Raw genomic sequence first — 23,014 nt, 5'->3', positions numbered from 1 at the left:
TGCTAGTTTGGTGTTGCCTGGCAAAATGATGGAAAAATGAGTTTTTTTTGTGGTTTTTTTTTTGAAAAGGTTTTAGACATGTTTCTTTTTTGGGTTTTAGGTTTGAGAAGTATTTTTAGGTGATGGTGAGTTTTGGAGGTCAATCTTGCATTTTCTAGGCACCAAAAGTTTTCATTAGGCATCAAAATGTCAAAATTAAGTGCCCTTGGACATGTACCTGTTCATACAGGAGGTTAACCAACTTGGAGAGGTATTTAATCTCCTATTTTAACTATTGTAAGGGTTGATCATTCAAAGTGAAGAAGCAATTTGCAAATTTACACTAGTTTTTTTTGGTTTTCTCTAGTTTTTGGCTCCATGTGAACAGTAGTCTGTACACCAGCTATACTTGGCCATATTGTTCTTGCATTTTCTGATTCTAATATGTTTCCTTAAACTTTTCCCTTTGGTGGCATTTGATTTTATCAAGTTTTGAGTTTGTGGCAAAATTAGTTTGATTTGACAATTTCACTGCCTTGTCTAGGAATTGGCAAGGATGCTTGACCAACTTGGTTTCTTGGAGTCCTAAAATGCTCATGGTTTCCCAAGAACTAGTTGGTCAGCTTGTAGACTATGTAAATACATGTTTTGTTTTCAAGAGTGCAGGTGTAAGGAGTTTTTGTGGCCATTAAGCCCTAGGCAAGTGTGCCATTTGGCTAGGGTCTTGAAGGAATCTAATGCTTTGCTCCACTATAGCAAGTGCATTTAAACGTTGAACAGACTTGCCTTGATGAAGAAGTTTGTATGCCAAGGAAAAGAGGCTTTCTAAGCCATGAGGAGATTGTTTGCAAGTTTACTTTGTGAAAATAATGTAAAAAAACAGTGAGTCACTGTTTTAGAGACAATTTTCTTGCATTAGCCTACTCTCCATCATGCATTGGAGCTTGTAAGGTTGTTATACCTCCTTCTAATTGCTTGTGAACAAGAAAAATGAGTGTTTTTGATGTTAACTAAGGATTTGAAGTTGCCAAGATCAATCAATGATCTTTGAGGCAAGATTTGAAATGCAAATTTGATGTCACAGTCAATTAGGACTGAGTTTTACTTTTTCGCTTGAAGTTATACATGTATTCTTCTCCTTCCAAATGATAGGTATGAAGGAAAATAAGTCAAAAAAGATTGAGCCTTGTTAAGGAGCACTAAATATACTTTTTGTGAGGAGTTCTAATAGTGAAAGTGCAGGTCACAGTGAACTACAAAAAAACAGTGAAAGACAAAGGGCAGCAATAGTCAGCTTGATAGTGAATTAATTCCATTTTGTAATTGCCTAATGCTTGTATGCAGGGCTAACATGAATCTTATTTGCTTCTATATGGTAGACATGTTCACATGTTGAATGTAATTGGTTTTGTTTGCAAATGATGTGTTTGAAAGAGGCAATATTGGAAAAGTTGTAAAATGTTGCATTTTCCTTATAAGCAACTTTTTGTAAAAACTTGTTTTTCAAACTTGGAAGTGTAAATATTCTTATTTGTGGCCTAAATAGTCATTAGTAGGATGGCACTAAGGTCTCTTATCAATATTGGAGGTTTATAGGTTGAATCTTGTTTTTTCACCATCAAAACCCTTCAAAACCCTCCTTTTTCACCCATTTTTGGGACAGTCATGGAGAAGGCCTCAGAGACCCTGAAACTTTATGAATCTTCAAGTTTTCCCAAAAGGGTGTCCATAAATGTGAATCTTTTGTTCTGTAAGTCCATCATTTGAACAGGGTGAGCACAAAACCCCTAATGGAGGGCTAATTCCTTGTAGCCCTTTTAGGCCTCAAAATTAAGTTTTTGTCAAATCGGGTACAAACATGAAGGATGTAAGGCATAAAGCTCAACAAAAAAAATTGAAACAAGTTGTCCATTTGTGAATTTAACCCTTTTGGTTGGGAAGACTCCAAAATTTAGGTTGTAGCACTTTTGAAGGCTTCTACACTCCAAAACGTAGAAGACCCACAAACACCCAAGGAAACAAAACTTGTCTCAAACTCATAATCCACTAAGAGGAGAGTTTGTGTAGTTGGAGAGAAGATCAGGAATAGAGGATTGAATTCCATTTGGGTGAGTAATGAGTTGGATTACCAAACTAGAGAGATTATGGAGTTGGAGCTTTTGAGTAGCCTAGGAGAGCTTGACATAGGGAGGTGGAGCAAGGTGAGTTGTTAGACTGCCTTTGAGCTAATTGTACTCTGACCTTGGTGTTTACACCTTGAAAATAGTAAGGAACTATTACCTAGCAAACATACTAATCACTTAACAACCACCTAGCACTATCCTCCCTATCATAGTGGTATCAGAGCACAGCTACACTTGGGAAGAAGTAGCAATTTGGCAACCATGGTGACGAATGCGGAATTAGCAAAGAAAGTGGAAGACCAGGAAGAAGAAAATAGGTTACTTAGAGTGAAGCTAGACCTCTTAGAACAAAAGTTGGGTGAAGTAGAAGTGAAGGCAGATGAAGCCAGCAATAAGATAGAGGGAACAGAAGGTAAGGGTAAGCTATTAGCTATAGAGGATGAGACCCCTATACCAGACCCTATGATAGAGAATGAACCCTTTTTGAAAGCCTTGAAGGCTATGAGTGGAAGAACACTAGAAGGATTCCCACTATTTAGTGGTAAAATGGACCCAGAAGTGGTCATGGAGTGGATTGAGGGGCTTGAGAACCATTTTGAGCATGATGGTGTGACAGAGGCCCAGAAAGTGAAGGTGGCTAAGTCCAGGTTGAGAGGAGCTGCCTTAACATGGTGGAAGTTCATTCAGGATGAACGTGAGAAAGAGGGCAAAAGGCCTATAGCAACTTGGAAGGGAATGTTGTCCAAGATCAGAGAGGCTTACATTCCAGAGGACTATGAAATATAGCTCCATAGGAGAAGGCAAAACCTTAGGCAAAAAGAATTAGATGTCAGCACCTACACCGAGGAGTTTCAGAAGCTATGCCTTAGGTCAAAGATCCAAGAGGATGAGAATGTCAAGGTTGCTAGGTATCTCAATGGTTTGAGATGGAACATACAAGAAGAGTTAAGTTTGTTGTGCCCTACAACAGTCCAGAAGTGCTATCAACTTGCACTCAAGGTAGAGGAAAGGAGTAGGAAGAAGCAAGAGCAGCATAACAGAGGTAGAGGAAGAGGCGGAGATGGTCGAGGCCATCGAGGTAGTTTTGGGGGAAGACACATAGACCAAAGGTCCCAGGGGGAATCTAAGCTTATAGAGCAAAGCGGGGATTCTCAGAGCAAACCTAATTATAGGGGAAGGGGATCAAGCAACCCAGGAAGGGGTAGGTCTAGTGGCCGAGGTAGAGGGTCTTATTTCTCCACAATGAAATGCTATAACTGTCAGAAATTGGGTCATCCTGCTTATAGGTGTCCTGAAAAGCCTAGTTCTTCCCATGGAGATGAAAAAAAAAGTGAACTATGTGCAGGAAGAAGGGAGTAGTACAAGAACTGCAGCAATGCACTTAGCACCCGAAGATGGTGAAAGTCTAATGATGAGGAGAGTATTGATGCAAGAACCTCATAAGTGTGAAGTGTCTCAGAGAAGAGCATTGTTTAGGATCAAGTGCAAAATCTTGGGCAAGGTATGTAAGGTGGTTATTGATTCAGGCTCCACAGATAATATTATCTCAGAGGAGGCAGTTAGCAAATTGAACCTACCTAGAATGAAGCACAGTGAACCCTACAGGGTAACCTGGTTAAACAAGGGGCAACATGTCCTAGTGAATGAACAAGCATGGGTATACTTCAATATAGGTGAATATAAGGATAGGATACTATGTGACATCCTTCCCATGGATGCTTGCCATCTACTATTGGGTAGACCTTGGCAATTTGATAGAAGGGCACACCATGATGGTGAAAAAAACACATATTCCTTTCAAAAGAATGGCATTGTCTACAAAATTCAGTCCCTTAGTGAAGAGATAGAGAACAACAAACCATAGGCACCTAAAGTGCTATTAGTCAATGAAAAAAAGTTCATCCAAACCATGAAAGAGGGAGATGGGATTGGTTATGCACTTGTAGTAAAATGTAAGGAGGATAAGAAAGAGAAACAAGTTGAGATCCCACAAGAAGTGTAGCAAATTCTTGATAACTTTAAGGGCATCATCAATGATGGACAACCGGCAACATTACCTCCTCCTAGAGCCATTAGTCATCAAATTGACTTTATACTAGGAGCTTCTTTGCCAAACAAAGTAGCATACATGGGGGGAAGGGAGAGGTAGAGGGAGGGAGAGAGGAAGAGAAGAGGAGGGAGGGAAGGTAGAGAGAGGGAGAGAGGGAAAGAGAGAGAGGGGGAGAGAGAGAGAGAGAGAGAGGGGTGGGAGAGGGGGAGAGGGGGGGAGAGGGAGAGAACATGGGGGGAAGGGAGAGGTAGAGGGAGGGAGAGAATACATGATAAAAATCAAAGAGGAAGTTGCAAATAAGAAATAAATTCACTTACTTCTATAGAAGTGCAGACACAGTTGCAGTGGGGTATGGAGGGAGAGAAGAAGAGAAAGAGGGATGGGGTATGGAGGAAGGGAGAAGGGGAGAGAGAGAGAAAGAGAGTGAGAGAGAGAGAGAGAGACCTTGTATGCATTTGAGAGGGAGAGACGATACACTTACATGTGTATATATATGTTTAATATATTATATGTATATAAACATATTATATATACAATGTCATATTATATATTACATATATTATATGAATATACACATATTATACATAGAATATCATATTATACAATAGCGCGTATGCGCTGTTTATAGTAAAGATAGCATCTACGCGTTGTTTAAAGGGAAACAAGCGCGTACGTGCTTCTTATACTATAAATACCCCGTACACGCTTTTTAAACCATAAGTACCCCATACGCGCTTTTGACTTTTTAGGCTTGGAAATAGGCCTGGATGACAAAGCTATGGATTCAAAGTTTGAATTCCCTCCATTTCTCTCATTTTTGATGTGTTTTATTTTATCAACTTGGTTTATCGACTTTGTCATCATCAGGGTTACACTTCATAAAGTGGGTATTTCTAAAATTGCCACCATATTTTCACCCATCTTCTGAGCTTTCTAACCATTTTTTTTTTTCAATTTGAACAACAATAACATATTATTATTGAATTTCTTTTACTAGTGTCTCCATAGTTCTCACAGACATAGGTGCACCATTTTTTGAATAACTTTTGATATACTTATCCAAATTTTAAAAAAATTATATATTATTGTAGTGCACTTGATTCTTTACAATTTAAAAAAAAAAATTGTATTTTCGATTTGTTTAGTGCAACTTATGCTTCACGCACGAACAGGTACCAAATTTTCAGGATGTGCTCGATTGGAAAAATCATAAAAAAATAAATACTCCACAAAAAATTACAAAAAAGTACACATCTTCTAGTGCTCACTCTTAACTATCTTTCTGCCAAAGGATTTGTCAAACTACTAAATCTAACTATGACTTTTTTTATGTGCACATCAGACACTATGTTATGTTTTTCAGAAGAAAAAAAAATAGGGTTAGTTTTTCATGCACGAAGGATTTGACCCCCTTAATCTTATCCAATTTTGAAAAAGTTTAGTAGTTTGGAAACTAGATTCAGAGTACTACAATATTTATTCTTTGATTATCTTCATATCTTGAGTGGATGACTTTCAAATTTTGCCTCTAAGTTCAGGTTCACCTGATTTCAAAAAAAAGGTGTCCACTTATACCCTTCTTTTTTACCACCATCTTTGTGCACTTACCAATGTATATGCTATTATTTTCCTATATAATAAGCACTATACTCTCACCTTCACTAGTTAAGTGATAGCTCGGTGAGAGTCTTCTCCAATATTCTCTTATGTCTCTATTTTTTCTCTCATATCAAATTTATCTTCATTTTGCTATTTTGTTATTCGATCATATATTGCTTGGGGAGCTACATGTGATCTACGACTGACATCAGATCCTGGTTCGGTTCTCGCTTCTCGTAGAATCTAACATGGTATCAGAGTTGTGTTGTCTGGTATAGCTCATTGTTTTTCTAATTTGTTTGAGAGATTTGAGACTATTAGATAGCTAATATTTTCCTTAAAAACCAAGTATGCTCTTCTCCTGCATTCTCGTGCGATCTGGAGAATCAAAACCATTTAAAGAAAAATAAGCCTTCTAGTTAAATCTGGTTTATATATATGTTTTCTTGTGAGATCTGAGTGTTTGTAGCCTTTTGGTAATATTGGAAGCTTATTCAGCATTTCTAGAGTGTCCAGAAGGCTTGAGAAAGTCAAAAGTGACTTTTATTTCACCAAAATCATAGTTTGGAGGACACAGTAAAAAAACTAGAGTGAATTATTTTTTATCAAGTTTTTTTTCATTTTGGCTTCAAAATTCCAGCTTCCTCTTATTTGCAAAAAAAATGATTTATGGGTTTTCTTCCCAGCATTGAAAAACTTCTAGATTTTTTATTTTGTTCCCAGAAAATTAATATTTTTTACAGAAATCAAGTTTGAACAGGACATGCGCCATTTGTCTAGCTAGCAAATTCAACAACCTCTATTAAAAGTTGCATAACTTTTGCCTCGGGTGTCAGATTTTCACAAACAAGTACTTGACGAAAAGCTGGAAACGAGCACTTTCCATTATTGTGGGTCTAACTGAAAAATTCTACCTTTTTTTCCATTAGATATTGCAGTTTGAATTAGCTACATTTTTTTCCTTAAATAGGTCATATCTTTCACCTCACAACTTTGTTTTTAAAAAAATGAATAATTGTTGGAAAGGTATTGAGATGAATTGAGCAGCTATAAGGCTATTCTTTCAGATCTTGTATCAAATTTATTTGTATTAAATATTTTTAGTTTTTGGCCATTGGAGCCTTAAAAGCATCGTAATCTGATAAAAAGTCTTGTAAACACACTAATTATAAAGTGTCAACCTTGTAATATTTTATTTTTTTGGGGGGGGGGGTTTGATTTTTGAGACTAGTGGAAAGTGGGGGTGTTTTGTGTCTTCTTTCTTGCACTTTTCTTAATTCATTGCAATCTTCTTTTCTACTATTATGGATGCATCTATAGCTCCTCTTTTAACACCATATAATTATTTTGAATGGAAGTCTAAGATGATAATATATTTTAAAAGACATGGATATCATTGTATTACTCTGAGACTTTTGCTACAGTTGCTAAGATGATTTTCATCTGACTTGTCCTTACTATAGCTGCAACCTATCATTAGGAAGTTTATCAGATGGATGTGAAGAGTGCATTTCTTCATGGTGACCTTCAGGAAGAAATATACATGTAGCAACCACAGGGGTTTGTTTAGGATCCTTCACTTATGTGTTGACTTTGAAAGTCTCTCTATGGCCTTAAACAGGCTCCTCGAGCTTGGTATGCCAAGATGGACTCATTCCTTTTGATAGTTGGTTTCACTCTGTGCCACTATGATCTGAATATATACATTCTACAACATGATGATACTCTCACATTTCTAGTTCTCTATGTTGATGACTTGTTGATCACAGGGAGTCACTCAATCCACCATCAAGGTAGTGAAAACTACTCTACATGATAGATTTATGATGTCAGACTTGGGTCTTTTGCATTACTTCTTGGGATTAATATCACTCAGTCATCTTTAGGTATCTTCCTTGGACAACCCAAGTATGCACTTGATATGCTCTACATATTTTGCATGGCTGATTGTAAGCCTGCACCTACTCCATTTTTGTCAGGGGTCAAACTTGAGGCTAAGTGCTCTTCGCCCTTGGTTGATGGCACTTTATATCGACAACTTGTTAGGAGTCTCATCTACTTGACTCATACGAGACCTGACATTTCATATGTTGTGGGCATGGTCTCTAGATTCATGCAGGAGCCACATGAGTTGCATTAGAAAGTAGCTAAGCAATTCCTCCACTATATTCAGGGTACTCACAATTATGGAATTTAGTATGCAGTAGGTGTGAATATTGACTTGGTGGGATATACAGATTCAGATTGGGTAGGTGATTCTCAAGATCACAAGTCCACTTTAGGGTATTGCTTCTCACTTGGTTCTGATTCAATTTGTTGGTCTAGCAAGAAGCAGTCGACAATTTCTCTTTCATCAACAGACGTTGAGTATTGAGGAGTAGTCAATGCCACCACTAAGGCTATTTGGCTTCGGAATATTCTCACTGAGTTTGGTATTCCAATCAGAAAGCCTACCATCATCTTTTGTGATAATTAGAGTGATTTTCAAATCTCAAGAAATCTAATTCATCACCAGAGGATGAAACACATTGAGATACATATGCACTACATTCGGGAGCTAATGCAGGAAGGTATCATTGATCTTCATTATTGTTATATATTGGAGTTGACTGCAGCATCTTCACCAAACCCTTCACCGAAAGCAAGTTCCTTCATTTGCGATCTTTTCTTGGGATGTGACGGGTGTCTACTTCAGGAGGGGCTTCTTTGTCCTTCATTCTTTCTCTCTCTATTTAAGGGGGGATATTCATCTTATGGGGGGTTCTTAATTTGGGGAGGATTTCTATGTACATGGGTACCTAACATGGCCTCATTTGTCAGGACCCATCTTTTCATCCACCTAAGCTACGCTTAAGGGGGGTGTTAGTGTAGGTTTTTTATTTTTCTTATACCTATTATTTAAGTTTTCTTAGGTTATTAGGAGTGGTTTATATGAGGACATGTGGCGAAATACTTCAACTACATGTGTAACTCTCCACCTCACATGGGTAGTTGAGTTACACACCCTCTTTTGGCCTTATGTGCCAACTTTCTCAACTCCTTTCTTGTCTTCATGTAAGGAGGTTATGCCACATGTTTTGGCATTTACCAAGAAAATAAAACCTCCCACTTTTTATGGGGAATAGGAGACACTGAACCTCTTGGATGTATATGCTATTATTTTCCTATATAATAAGGACTATACTCTCACCTTCACTAGTTAAGTGATAGCTCGGTGAGAATCTTCTCCAAAATTCTCTTTTGTCTCTATTTTTTCTCTCATATTAGATTTATCTTCATTCAACTATTTTGTTCTTCAATCATCTATTGCTTGGGGAGTTACATGTGATCTACGATCAATATTAGATCCTGGCCCTGATTCTCACTTCTCGCAGAATCTAACAAATATCAATAGAGACACTCACTCAATGTTGATTCCACACTTTAAAATTTGATCTTTAAAGATTATAATAACTTCATTATAAGTTTAGGACAACCCCAATTCATCAAAATATAATAAAAATATCATCTACTTCATTGGGATAAGAACCCTAGGCATTTGAATTTTTTTCTTCTATTTGTCCTTCTCTGATTATTTTCCCATCCTTGAAAAAGTGAAAAAAGGATGTACATATAACAACAATATGTCAAATATTGGAAGAAAACATGCATGATTACTAAGTAAAGATGGATATCTTTGACGTCTATTGTTGCAAGGGGCACTCATACTCTAGCCACCACTTTAACCAACATTTTAGCAAACATGTATTCATTCCAAATATAATCTAATCAACCAAGGGTGTGAATGTTGGCATTAAATGTTAGAGTATTCGGGTATTTACTTGATTAATTAAACAATATTTGTTTAATTATTTAAGTTCCCTTTATCTCTTTTACACTTAAGCTAACTTTAGGTGCATAATAATTAATTCTTTTATTAATTATTATGTGCAAACCTAGGTTTTCCCTTTTAGGGTTTCTTGACCTATTAAAGGTTGAGTTCATTCTTTTCATTGTATGAAGAAGGAGGATTATTACATTACACATTTTGTGAATATTGAGTTCTCTCTTTTTGAGCATATTTTATGTCTATTTCTTTCTTCTATGATTTGCTTCCTTTCTCCTCCTTGTAACAAGTTTTTCAGCTTGCAGAGATCATTTGGGCTCTTGTGGTGTTGTATTTTCTCAACTCCAACATGGTATTAGAGCTTCAGATCTGCAGCTACCTGTTCTTGTTTTGAGAATTTTTGTATTGGAAGCAGATCTGGGGTTTCATAAAGTTTTTTTATGCACCTAGGTATAGGATTTTTTTGAGCACTTTGGGCCTAAACAGACCTCACCATCGTGCTCAGAAGGCCCGAAAACCCCTATGGTCATACAAAATTTGACCTATTTTGGTTCTTGAGCCTCTGGGAGTTTTTTTTTCTCAGATCCAGGTCGTACGGCCCTGGCACACAAATCAAGAAAAAAAAATTTACGGCATGCAGGCCGAAATTTGATTTTTTTATTAAAAAAGTTGAAAAAAAATTTTAAAAGGCGATTATTTTTTTTTGCAAAAAAAAAAATTTTGGGGCAAAAAGTTTTCGGAGGGTACCGGGCTGACAGTCCAGCCGCCGTACGGCAACCGGACCTATCAGTTCGGCCCCCTGCTAGCCTCGGCCCCTAGCCCCTCGTCGGCCTCAGCTTCCGACCCCCGTCGGCACCTCTCTGCGCCCACCGACTTCCCTACGACCGTCGCCTGCTGGTCCCCGGCCCTGCTGCTGCTCTAGCCTCCCTGCAGCCCTGTCGCCACCAACTTCCCTAAGGCCACCGCCTGCTGGTCCCCAACTCCCCACCGCCTGCTAGTCCCCGGCCCCGCTGCTGCTCCGACCACCGCTTCGGCCTCCCTGCAGTCCCACCGTCACCGCCCGGCTCTTGCTGCCGGAAACCGCCCCGGCCTCTGCTGCTCCACCACCAGCCATTGGAGCTCCACCCAACTTCCACTAGTGCGCCGCTCACTGGCCATCTTTGCCCATTTAGCCACCAGACTACCCCTTCCTCTTGTTTTGAAGGGGGGTTTGGTTTTTTGGCCATATCTTGGGCATACAAAGTCATTTTTTCAAAAACGAATAAGCGTCGAAAAGCTAGTTTTGAGCCAGACCTCTTCATGTTGGTAATTTTTTTCAATTTTACTGTTTGACTATGTTTTTTTTCAGTCAAAGTGAGGTCTCTTTTTTGTACTCTAGGGAACGTAGAATGAGCATCTGAACTCCGTTTTTTGAAAACTTTATATTTTTGGAAAGCGTGTGATGTTTACTTTCCAGCCATATGAGTTTTATTTCCAGATTCTACTCCATGAATATTTTATTCTTTTTTTTGCTTTTCAGCACTCTGGTGGATATCGTGGTTATTTCAGGTCCTGGGATCTCTTCTCTGAGTAGGGTGTCTCTATTTTGGTTCTCCTTTCTATTTCCAGTCTTCTTATTATTGTAGCTTGTATTTATGCAAACGCACTGAGAGAAAGTGCCATCATGCATTGTTTACTTGGGATCTTGCACATCTTGTGCTTTGTTGTACATGCACTACTTATAAAGTGCCATGAGGGGGTTGATGTTTGCCTGTTGTTTGCCATCTTCCTTTGTCCAGTGAGTGTTCCTTCCATGACATTCACCTCATGATGTGTGTCAAGTGAGTGTTCCTTCCACGACATTCACCTCATGATGTGTGTCAAGTGAGTGTTCCTTCCACGACACCATGTACTTTTCTCAGCACCTCTGATGTTCCTGGTTCTTCATCATGCAGTTCTTCTTGGCTGTTCTTTTCAGTGTTCTTGTCCCTCTTCAGCATTATGGGGAGGTTTGTCCTATTGGTTCTAATGCTTTCGTGGTTTGATTGATCAGCTCTTCAGGCTTTGGTGTTTTCATACCATCTGTATCTTCGATTTCAGTTGTTTGCCTTGTTTGCCTTCTGGTTCGAGTAGTGTCATTTGAGGGCACTCATACAGATTATAGTCTTCTCTACCTGGTCATGTTCTATTTCAGTGGAGGTTCTTCAACTCAATAGTTATTCTTCGACAGAGTTTACAGGTTCTTCATACTTCAGTGATGTTCTTTTCCATCTCTTTTTGGAGTAGAGTTTTGTTCCCACATGGTTTTCTCTATTTCTCCAGTTTATAGAGATTTCATTGTATTTGGGTACCTGATCAAGCCTTGTTGTTGAGACCCATCTTATTTGCTTTTAGTAGTTGTTCTAGATTTTAGCTTCTCCCTAAGTCTAGCTTAAGGGAGTCTAGCTTAAGGGGGGGTGTTAGAGTATTCGGGTATTTATTTGATTAATTAAACAATATTTGTTTAATTATTTAAGTTCCCTTTATCTCTTTTACACTTAAGCTAACTTTAGGTGCATAATAATTAATTCTTTTATGAATTATTATGTGCAAACCTAGGTTTTCCCTTTTAGGGTTTCTTGACCTATTAAAGGTTGAGTTCATTCTTTTCATTGTATGAAGAAGGAGGATTATTACATTACACATTTTGTGAATATTGAGCTCTCTCTTTTTGAGCATATTTTTTGTTTATTTCTTTCTTCTGTGATTTGCTTCCTTGCTTCTCCTTGTAACAGGTTTTTCAGCTTGCAGGGATCATTTGGGCTCTTGTGGTGTTGTATTTTCTCAACTCCAACATTAAATTGTTATTGATGTCAACAGTTGAGAAGATGCACATGACAGATATGCAGGATGATGAGTATCTTACATGAAGATTATATTGGTTGAGAAGTTGAGCAGGCTGAATGAACTTGAAGCAGAACACATCGTGTTTATTGCCACACAACTATCGCAGTTTTGCAGATGAGACATTAAATGCTACCAAGGCAGTTGTGAAATCATGACAAACCTTATGTAGTTCTATAGGAAGCAAGCGAGAACACATTGTGTTTATCACCACACAATGAAGACAAAGAAGAGGAAGTTATCACAGTTTCGCAGGAGAGATTTTAACTACTACCAAGGTAGTTGCAAAACCGCGACAAAATGAAATCGTTATCGCCATTTTGCAAGCCAACAATAGTCCCCATCCAACTCAGCTGTGAAACAACAACAAGAGAAGCAAATAACACAAAGTGTTTATCATCATAGTGTTGGCATTACAATAAGTTGGGAGATTGTTGGCATTACAATAAGTTTGATGGTTGATGATATTGAGAAGGTTGTTGGAGATGAATGATATAATTGATAAAGGATGATTACTGTCTTAATATTATTATTTTGTCATTGATGTCAAGCAATTGATTTTCTGATTCAGTATTGTTGCCATATCTTAAAAAGTATGTTTTGATGAGTATAAAGATGTCAGTAAGTGACACAGAAAGAATGTGAAAATGAAGGGGAGTAATAAGTTATTCAATGGGCAACTATTATCGAGTTAGACAGTGATGAGATTATGATGTTTTGATTATTTTGATATCCTATATATATGTATTCAAAGACTGAACAAGAAGGGGAAAATATTTCATGTAATAGAATGAGTAAAGGTTTGATACTATTCTATTTTACCGAGCAAGGAGCTAGTCGGTAAACTCCAAGGTTACCGATGTCGGTTAATGAAAGAAAAAGTCACCGAGAAGAGAATGTCTACCGAGTAAAGTTCAGTATTAACCGAGTATCAACCGAGCAGTAACAGAATGCATTAAATAAAGTGTATACATTATTTAATGAAGGATGCCAATGAGCTAGAGGTTTATTGAAGATAGGAATGTCGTGCAAGAAGTTTGTTCAGGATCAGCAGCAATTAAAATTCAAGAGTAAGATCTACAACACAGATTGAATGGTCCTAACCGAGCACAAGTACCAAGAAAGGTATACAAGTTTCAAGGCAAGATAAAACATTTTTCAGATCGAAGGATACAATGAACCTAGTCAAGTTTGAAGATTTGATGGCTAAGATTAATCATGGGAAATGTGATTAAGGAGATTAAGCGGTTGGGAATTGCTTATAAATAAAGTAATGTTGTTGAACAAGATAGGCAGGCAAACTGAAGCACAGTGATGCTATAGAAGTGATTACCGAGTACAAAAGATTGAAGATCTGATTGAAGAACAGATTGAGAAGCCTAGCAAGGAGAAAGATAAGTCTTATGACAAGATTATCTTGAGCACATTGAGCACATAGAATCTGCTTTAACATTTTAGATGTGAAGTTGCGGATATATTTTATTACTGTTATTTATATTTGTAAGTGACAGGAAATCTCTTAACCGAGTGGACTTAACAGTCTTATTTGTAAATCCTCTTGGAAGGTAACATTATGAATGAGTGTTTGAAATCCTTTGACAAGGTCACTTCTAACAAAGTGAAGATTCTAACAGATATGAGGGAAATCCCTCGACTGGGTCACATCTAGCAATGTGTGTGTAATCTTTAACATTATTTGCTTTTAACCAAGCATACTCTAGAAGAGTATAATTTCTTGTGGGTCTGAAATCCCACAGTGGTTTTTCCCTATTAGGGTTTCCACGTTAAATATGGTGTCAAATGTGATTTAATGTTTATCTATTTATGAGTTTGAATGATTTACAGTCATAAGTTGCATATCAAGTAAATGCTACCGAGGTTGAATCTGATTAAGTAATTATTATTGAGGTTATTTGATTCACCCCCCCCCCCCCCCTCATCTAACTAACATATAGTGGAGATGGAGAAGAGAGACTTATTGTTGTTTCGCGAGTCAACATACCACATTGACCAAGTTTGTTGTGAAACCGTGATAAGTGAAGTAGATAACACAATGTGTTTATCACCATAGTAAAGGTAGAGAAGATAGAGGTATTGCTATTTCGCAGGTCAATGGATTGCATTGACCAAGGGTGTTGCGAAATTGTGATAAGAGAAGCTAATAACACACCACATTTACCGCCAGTCCACAACAGGGAAGACTGATGTAAGATGATCTCGGGGGAAAATAAAATGGAAGAAGGTTCTCAGCTCTGCCATCCCATAGATGTCGGTTGAGAAGTTGAGAAAGTGATGGTTATTTCACCCAAAAAAAAATTGTTTGATTTCTGGGAATGATGAAAAATGTGAAGTCCTGCCATGCCACATGCACATTTTTGTGATGTTGAGAAGGTGATATGTATTGTACCAAATACCGACACAGAAGCAGTCCACAACGCCGACATAGAAGTGGTCCACAATGACCAACATAAATGCAATTCACAACGTCGACTCAAAAACGGTTCAGATTTTCGAAATCTTAGGTTGGTGCATTAACAGAATGTCTTGGGACTTGTTTTGACATCTGTTCAATTTATTTTTGTCAAAATAAAGATTCTCTATGATGTGAACAGAATACAAACCCACTAAATGAATGACTCTAATGTAGAATAGGAAATTGTGTAGATCATGTTTTATAAAATTGATGCAAATTATTTCTTTGTTTGATCTGTGATGATTTATCTTTTGGTTGACCTTATGGAGATGAATGCTTAGTACATAAAGAGAATGTAACACAACAATGGTATTGATGTTAATGAATGTTGGACTAAAAGAGTTGTCGTTGGATGTAGATAGAGAATGTTTAAACAACACAGTGTGTAATTCACATCAAGGGATGCAGAGAGTAGAAAGAGAATGAAGGTTTCATACCATAGAGCAAAGATCTGAGAGAAAAGAGAGGAGACATAGAAAGAAGTCTGATCAAAGAAGAGATCTGAAGAGTTGGTGCAAAGACAAGACAGACTGCAGTGAGTTGTTGCAGAAGATCAGAGAGTAGAAGACAAATCCTATAAGCAGAAAAGAGCAGATTCAGTTTCAGGTGTGGAAAACATGGCGTGTTACAAAACATCATTTGTAACGAGGTATTCAATTTATAATTGTTATTACTTTACTGTAATCATCTGAGTGGGTGCTCAGATTAGGATTTGGTGCTCCTTTAGGTTGTTGCCCATAAATTTCGGGGGTTGATGCTCCTTTGGGTTGGTGCCCATAAACTCTGTAATCAAACTCTTTTCATTGTGAGGCTGGATTAGAGAAGAAGACTCTAGCAACATTTCTCACTGAGGTTTTTCCCCACTGTGGGTTTTCCTCGTATATCTTGTGTTATGGGTTTGCCTTCTATGTGTGTATGCAGATTTGTTTAGTTTCTTTACTTATAGTTGCTTGATCTTTGTTTTTAGATCTTTAATCTTTTAAAAAGTTCAAGTTTTGAGTTACCACTTATTTACCCCCCTCATAGTGGTTCATTTGTGTGCCTTCAGTGAAATAGCATTCCCTTCATTAATGGATCATGGGGTTGAATGCAAGAAATCAAAAAATTGCCCAAAAAATATATGTTGTAAAAAGACTTGGTGAATTTGATCTATCAAAAAATGGGATGTGTAGAAATAATTGAGGCATGGCTAAACATAAAATAAATGATTTTATGGGCATCATCAAATTAAATCCAATAGTTGCAAGGCCAAATCAAGCTATTAGTGAACCTTTGAGTTGTTTAGGAGGTTAAATGGGAGCTACGATGGAAAAAACCATGGAATTGTAGACATTCTATTTTATTGTGGAAATTTTTTGCTTGTCGGATGATTATTAGGGAGTGGAATAGAAGAAAAAGTGTGCTTTCTATTAGCTACAATCTTTTTGTATACCAAACTTGTGAGAAAAATATAAGCCTACCTAAAGAGGCTAAGCATATTGGAAAACTACTTTTAGAGAGACTGAGCTTGCTTGTTTTATATGAAGGTTATCAAGCTCAAAATAGAAAATCAAATATATGGAACTCATTGAAAAAGGTTAATTCAAAACTATGCATTATACTCTTAGGAACGCTTTTCCAAAATAACTTTAAAGAGCTTTTCAACACATTGTATTTGGTAAGGTCAAATTTTGTCAACTGTTGCTTGGGTAATAACTTGAAGCTATCCTCAACACCTAGTCAAGTGATGACTAACAACAGGATGTATAGGATAAGGAAGTTCTTCATGGATGAAATTGGGAATAAAATTCAAAATGAAAAAGATAGTGAAAAAGTAGAATTTGATGAAACTCTCACCAAATTCAAGCGAATGACTAATGATTTTGTTCATTGTTATTGGGAAGATTATTAATAGTATTCCTATATTAAAGGATTTTATTGTGATATATGTTGATAGACCAATTAAAAATCTTCAATGAGCAAACATACCACTTTGCCAACTCACTAGAAGAACGCATTCTTGTAACTGCCAAAATCTGCCTCATTTCCTTTGTAATTGGCATAGACGCCTCATTCCCTTTGTAAGTGGCATTGATTTTAGCTAGGAGCATTAAGCAAGGATGAGACCCAATGAGAGAATCTCTACAACTAGTAAGAATGATAGCTAGTGAGGATGTCAAATTTAATGTTTAGAATTTTTATCGACAAAGGTTATTACATCCATATGTAGTTGTAATACGCCTCTCAATATAACTATGCTATTTTTATGTGAATATTGAATATTAATATTTAGTTTAAATTATTGAATATACATATGAACATATATGTTAGTATAGATATTTAGAAATATTAATTTAAAATCATTTTATATACTTAAAAATTATTTTAATTATTCACTTTATTTTTATTTGAATAATATTTCTAAATATAGATTTTTTAAATTTAAAGGCATGACTTGTTTTAAGCAAAACATGAAAGTTCTAATAAAATATCAAAGAGAATCAACATATAACTAATAATTTTAAATATTATATTTACGTCAAAGGCATTACTTTATGTGAAGTGGATGACCTGCTTCATCACATCGACGGTTGCAAATTGGTTAGAGATCATGCAAGATGATTAGACAAATCTGGATCATCCATTTGTCAGATCAGTTTCTCAGATGTTGCATGGGCTTTTTAGCACCCGCCTCTCCTCTTCCCTACTAGTGCATGATTAACCATGGAGCTGGACGGGTAATATTTTGTTGGGTGGACTGAAAGGACATTTATTTTTAAGAATGTTATCTTTTTTATGTTTTAATAAATTATTAAATATATTTAGTTTATATAAAATATATTAAAATTATATTTTTTATTATTATATTTGATATAGTATAGATTTTGAATATATTTTTTATATAAGATAATAAAATTATATATTAAAAATTATTTTTATTATTTAATTTTATTTGTATATAATATTATATTACAATTATAACATACATAAATAATAAATATAGTATTACAAGGTGCAATTGTTAGTATTAACAATCACTACAAAAGTTTAAAGCATTGGAAGTTAGAATTTCACTTTAGATGTCCCTATTGGGAATTGAACTTGGGTCTCCACAATGAGAACCCAGTGTTTTAACCAATTAAGTTCAACCCCTTGGACTTCTTAATTTATTTAAATTATTTTTACTTTAATTTTTTAAATAAATAATTATTCTAAATAATTTTTAATTTTTAATATGATATAAGTAGTATTTTTTATTTATTTGAAAATTATTGTATTTATTAAAAACAATAATGCCTTTATTTTGTATGTTACATATTTAATTTATTTAAAATTAGTATTTTTATTTTTTAAATAAATATTTATTTTAAGTAATTTTCTTTAATATCAAATTTTAAATGATTTTATCTTTATTATAATTATAAATTATATCTCAATTAAAATTAATATTATTATATATCTCTATATAAAAAAATTTAAAACCCCCAAAAATATTCTATTTATTTTATATTAGGCTTTAAAACATTATTATAGATAGGTGTAACATAATTATAAATTATATCTCTCAATTAAAAATAATAATAGTATATATCTTTATATACAAATTTCTAAAACTCCTAAAAATATTCTATTTCTTTTATATTGAGTTTTACAACATTGTTATAGATATTTGTAACATAATCATAAATTCTATCTCTCAATTAAAATTAATAGTATTATATATCTCTATATAAAAAAAAAATTAAAATTTCTTTAAAATATTCTATTTATTTTATATTGGGTTTTACAACATTATTATAAAGATGTTAGTTACACATTACTTTTGTATGACTAATTCTTGTGAGGTATCTATTGCATTTATTGCACAATCAATTAAAATAATTAAAATATTAATATACTTATAGATTTTAATTATTATTAACTTAGACTAATGTATTTTCTTTATAAGACTCAAACTTTGTAGTTGTTAAGAATATAAAATAATTTAGTCTTAGGATGGGTCAAGTTATTAGAAAATATAAATGATGATCACAAGTCTAATTTTCCCTATTTTAATCCCACATAGTTGGAGGATAGACAACTCATATGGATCATATCGAAAAACACAAATGATAGTCACAAGTCTAATTCCTCCAAATTTAATCTCATCCCACATAGAGTATAGCTCATACAAATGAAAATTATAGTGGTGCATGTTATAGCAGCTTAAAATAGTTATCTATTGCATTTATTGCATAGTCAATTAAAACATGTAAATATACTTATAAATTTTCGTTATTATTTACTTACATTAATGTTTTGTTTTGTTTTTTGATTCAAATTTTGTAGTTAAAAACAATTTGGTCCTCACAATAGATTAGATGGTCACCACATACAATGAAGACACGAATGATGGTCAAAAATTTGATTCATCTGAACTCAATCCCAACTCATAAATCGATATTAAAATTTGATTCCTCGGAACTCAATCCCAGCTCATAAATCAATATTGAAAAACACGAATGATGGTCAAAAGCCTGATTCTTCTTCACTCAATCCCACCCCATAATAAGAACCCAAATTAAGACAACTCATAAATTGGTAAAAACACGAATGACGGTCAAAATTCTTATTCTTCTGAACTCAATCCCAGCTTATAAATTAATATTTGATTCCTGAGAATTCAAGATCAAATATCTGATTCCTCAGAATTCAAGATCAAATATCTGATTCCTCGAAACTCAATTCCACCCATAATAAAAACCCAAAGTATACCCATGCCTGTTAAGGCCTGTTAAGACTTTGACTTCATGATTCCAAGATTCCTCTCCTAAATAAAGAGTAGGAGAAAAATATATGTATATATAAACTTGTACAAATATGTATATATATGTTAACACTTTTTGGGGCTTTTAAAACTAAAGCAGAAAGTATATGAAGTGACAGCTTTGTTGGTAAGGTGGCAGGTAGCAGAGAAGCCTTTCTAGAGGTGAAGCTGCAAGTCAAGTAAAGTCAACCTGTGTTCTTAAATCTTTACTCTCCCATTTTTCTATCAAAAGAGTTTTTATCTTCCATTAATACCTATAATTTGCTTGATAACAAGCAAATTAACTGTAATATCAACCGTCACACTAGGCCTTTTTCAGTTGATGGCAACTGATCGTTAGCCCATCCATTCTGAATGCAGCTCTGTGTTGAAGATCACTGCAAATCTTATTTATAAATTTCTTTTTAAACTCAAATGAAAAACGGTACATGCCTTCCATTCAACTAAATTGATTAGTCATAGCTTTCTGTTTGTTACTTCTTCTATAAAGGGGATTTTGATTTCAATATCCTTCAACTGCTAATTGCAAATATATTTTGTTTGTGGGTTCTGATCTTTATGGTGTAAATTTTGGGGAGTGGTCTGATTTGGGTATTGTAAAATTTCAATGCACATCAGATTATATGTTATCACCTACTAGGTCTTGCAATGCCTGCATATTAAGAAAGGAAGGAATTTTTTGTTTCGGTGCAAATCTCCATGCTTTGGCTGCATTTTCAGCTCTGATTTAAACCTGAAAGTATTTTGCCCAAGTGCTTCAAACCATACCTTTTTTTTTACAGTGATGAACCTTTTTTCTTATTATGATTCATTTTGGTCTTTTCAAACTTCAGTGTGAATTTGCAGAAATAAATTTCCATTTGGGTCTGGGTTTTAAATGCTAGAGGGAAAGTTTCATTTGGGATGGCTTGGTTATGTGTTTGAAGGGTAAAGTTCTCATTTGGTGCTTTCTTTGTTATAACCATTATCAGGGTTTCTGAGTTAACGAGGAGATGGCAGCAGATGGGATTGATTGGAACAGCAGTCACAGAGCATCAGACGGCAGCCATGAGGGTAGTGCTACTGCTGGGGGAATGATGGGCTTTGTTTCTATGGGAAAACCCAACAAGCCCAAAAAGAAGGGGCGATTTCTCAGGTCTATACTCAGGGGATTTGCAGCTCCAATTGCATGCAGGTGGCGAAGCATGCCCAGGGGGCCGTCACACTTCCCCACAATTAAGAGCACGGTAACAGGTACCTTATTTGGGTACAGGAAGGGGCATGTGCATTTTGCAGTGCAGGAAGATCCAAGGTGCCTTCCTGTGTTGCTCATAGAGTTGGCAACACCCACAAATTCTGTGGTGAAGGAAATGGCTTCAGGGCTGGTTAGAATGGCATTGGAATGTGAGAGAAGACCTAATAGAGGGAGCATTTTTGAAGAATCCATTTGGACCTTGTATTGCAATGGTAGGAAGACTGGATATGCTATGAGGAGGAGCTGCTGTGAATCAGATTTGAGAATACTTAACATGGTCCAGGCTGTTTCCATGGGAGCTGGTGTTCTTCCTACTGAGGAAGAAGGCCGAGATGGAGAGCTAATGTACATGAGGGCCAGGTTTGAGAGGGTTATGGGTTCAAGGGATTGCGAGGCTTTCTATATGATGAATCCTGATGGCGCTGGTGAGCCAGAGCTCAGCATTTTCCTTCTTAGGGTATGAATGAAAGATTTTGAAGTGCCCATGAGAAAACAAAATGCATTTGTATGGGTATTGAAATTTTTCAAGGTTATGACTAGTACTTCCAAGTTTGTATTTACATTGTCTTCTTGTTGGAGTTGATTGTTACCCACTTCTACTGTAAATCAGGATTTTGAGTTCACTCTTGTTTTTAGTCTTAACTCTTCTAGGCATAAGATCATGTTGTCTTATCCTATATTGATGGGACCTTGGTATCATGTTTGACTGACAGTGAGCAGTTATTGCACCTAATGAACTCTTGCCTTTCGAGGGGAACATATTCAGATTTGTAGAGATAGTTCTGATTCTAGGTAGGTAGATACACATGATAATCTTTCAGATGATATTGTAGCCCAGCACAGGTGTATCTGATATTGGTCAGAAGATTTCAGGTCTTTACTGTAGTTCTCTGCAATGTGGAACAGTGAAAGAAAACTTTATCCTCAACAGGATGACAAGATTTAAAATAAAACAATTGTATCCCTCAACATCCCAAACCCTTTAAGCAGTTTATAAGCTGAGGTTAACAGTTATTCTATGAAGGAATCATGTTTACAGAGGGGTTTCAGTTTTGAGGTCAGTAATGCAGAAGTTGATTTTTGAAGGGGTCTGTCTCATAGGTTATATTTAATTTCATGTGGATGTTAAAATAATTTCTTCTTCAAGATTACTGCACAAGATAATGTCTGATTAAATTATGGACCTGCAAAACAGATTTTAGCATCTTGACATGATTTTGCAATCATGTCAATCATGTTTTTGTGTATGTAATTTTGATTGGTCAACTGCAGGTTCATTGGCAATCAGTTCTTTCCATTGGGCTTTGCGCTTCTGTTTTGGCCTATGGTCTTGGGGGTGATGTCAGAACACTTTTTTCTTTGGATAATGTTTATGTTTTTACAATATTGTAATGTAAAATTAGTATTTTTTATGTTATTTTGAGGAATTTTGAGGAATTTTTTTTATAGATAGATATATTGATTAAGTGGTATAATTTTGTATAATATTGGATCTTTTGTTTTATGCTATTCATCCATCTCATTACACATGTTCTTATGCATCCATCACTCATCCCCATTCAGTTATTCACCTATTCACATATCCTTATGCATTTGTCATATTCACTTGTTATTTACACATATGTCCACACTTATTTGCATAAATATGTCACCCAATAAGTTTTAGTCGCCTCTTTCGTGAAACTAGTTTGTCCAACCCTAATTTATTTATTTTAATTTAAAGATTGGTTGTCTGCCTATCTTTGTGTGATATGTTGTTATGTCATAGTATTATTTAAAGGCATTAAATCATTTGCTTTACAAATTTCAATTAGTGTTACAAATTTCAATTAGTGTTCTAAAAGAATCTAGCCCTACACAAATATTTCACAAATATTTGCACTATTAAAGATTATTGTTTTTCATAATTGTTTAATTTTTGGGGATTGATCTAGGATAGTTTAATTCTTTGTAATGAGTCAACAATGCTTAAAGTATTTCTAAACTAAATATTGGTATCCCCAAATGTTAATGAAGAACTAGGTAGATTGTCATACACCAAGCAAAGTTGATAAGAAGTTTTCTAATCACACAAGACAAGGT

General features: G+C 35.5%; 1 protein-coding gene across 3 annotated transcripts; it reads left to right on the top strand.

The window, feature by feature from the left end:
* Window positions 1–19,766: 19,766 nt before the first annotated feature.
* LOC131050888 (protein MIZU-KUSSEI 1) lies at window positions 19,767–22,216 on the top strand. Of its 3 annotated transcripts, XM_057985182.2 has the most exons (3): window positions 19,807–19,877; window positions 20,059–20,122; window positions 20,670–22,216. In XM_057985182.2, exon 3 carries the CDS (start codon window positions 20,691–20,693, stop codon window positions 21,393–21,395), a length of 705 nt encoding a protein of 234 aa, XP_057841165.1. In that variant the 5' UTR covers window positions 19,807–19,877; window positions 20,059–20,122; window positions 20,670–20,690; the 3' UTR covers window positions 21,396–22,216. The 3 variants fall into 3 exon arrangements, with proteins under 3 accessions (XP_057841185.1, XP_057841165.1, XP_057841176.1); XM_057985202.1 differs by lacking the exon at window positions 20,059–20,122 and having other exon boundaries at window positions 19,767–19,877; XM_057985193.1 differs by lacking the exons at window positions 19,807–19,877; window positions 20,059–20,122 and adding an exon at window positions 20,132–20,437.
* The last annotated feature ends 798 nt before the right edge of the window (window positions 22,217–23,014 follow it).

This window comes from Cryptomeria japonica, chromosome 2 (assembly GCF_030272615.1).
Source record: "Cryptomeria japonica chromosome 2, Sugi_1.0, whole genome shotgun sequence".
Lineage (NCBI taxonomy): Eukaryota > Viridiplantae > Streptophyta > Pinopsida > Cupressales > Cupressaceae > Cryptomeria > Cryptomeria japonica.
The sequence above is the reverse complement of the archived record's forward strand: the minus strand, read 5'-3'. Positions and strand labels throughout refer to the sequence as shown.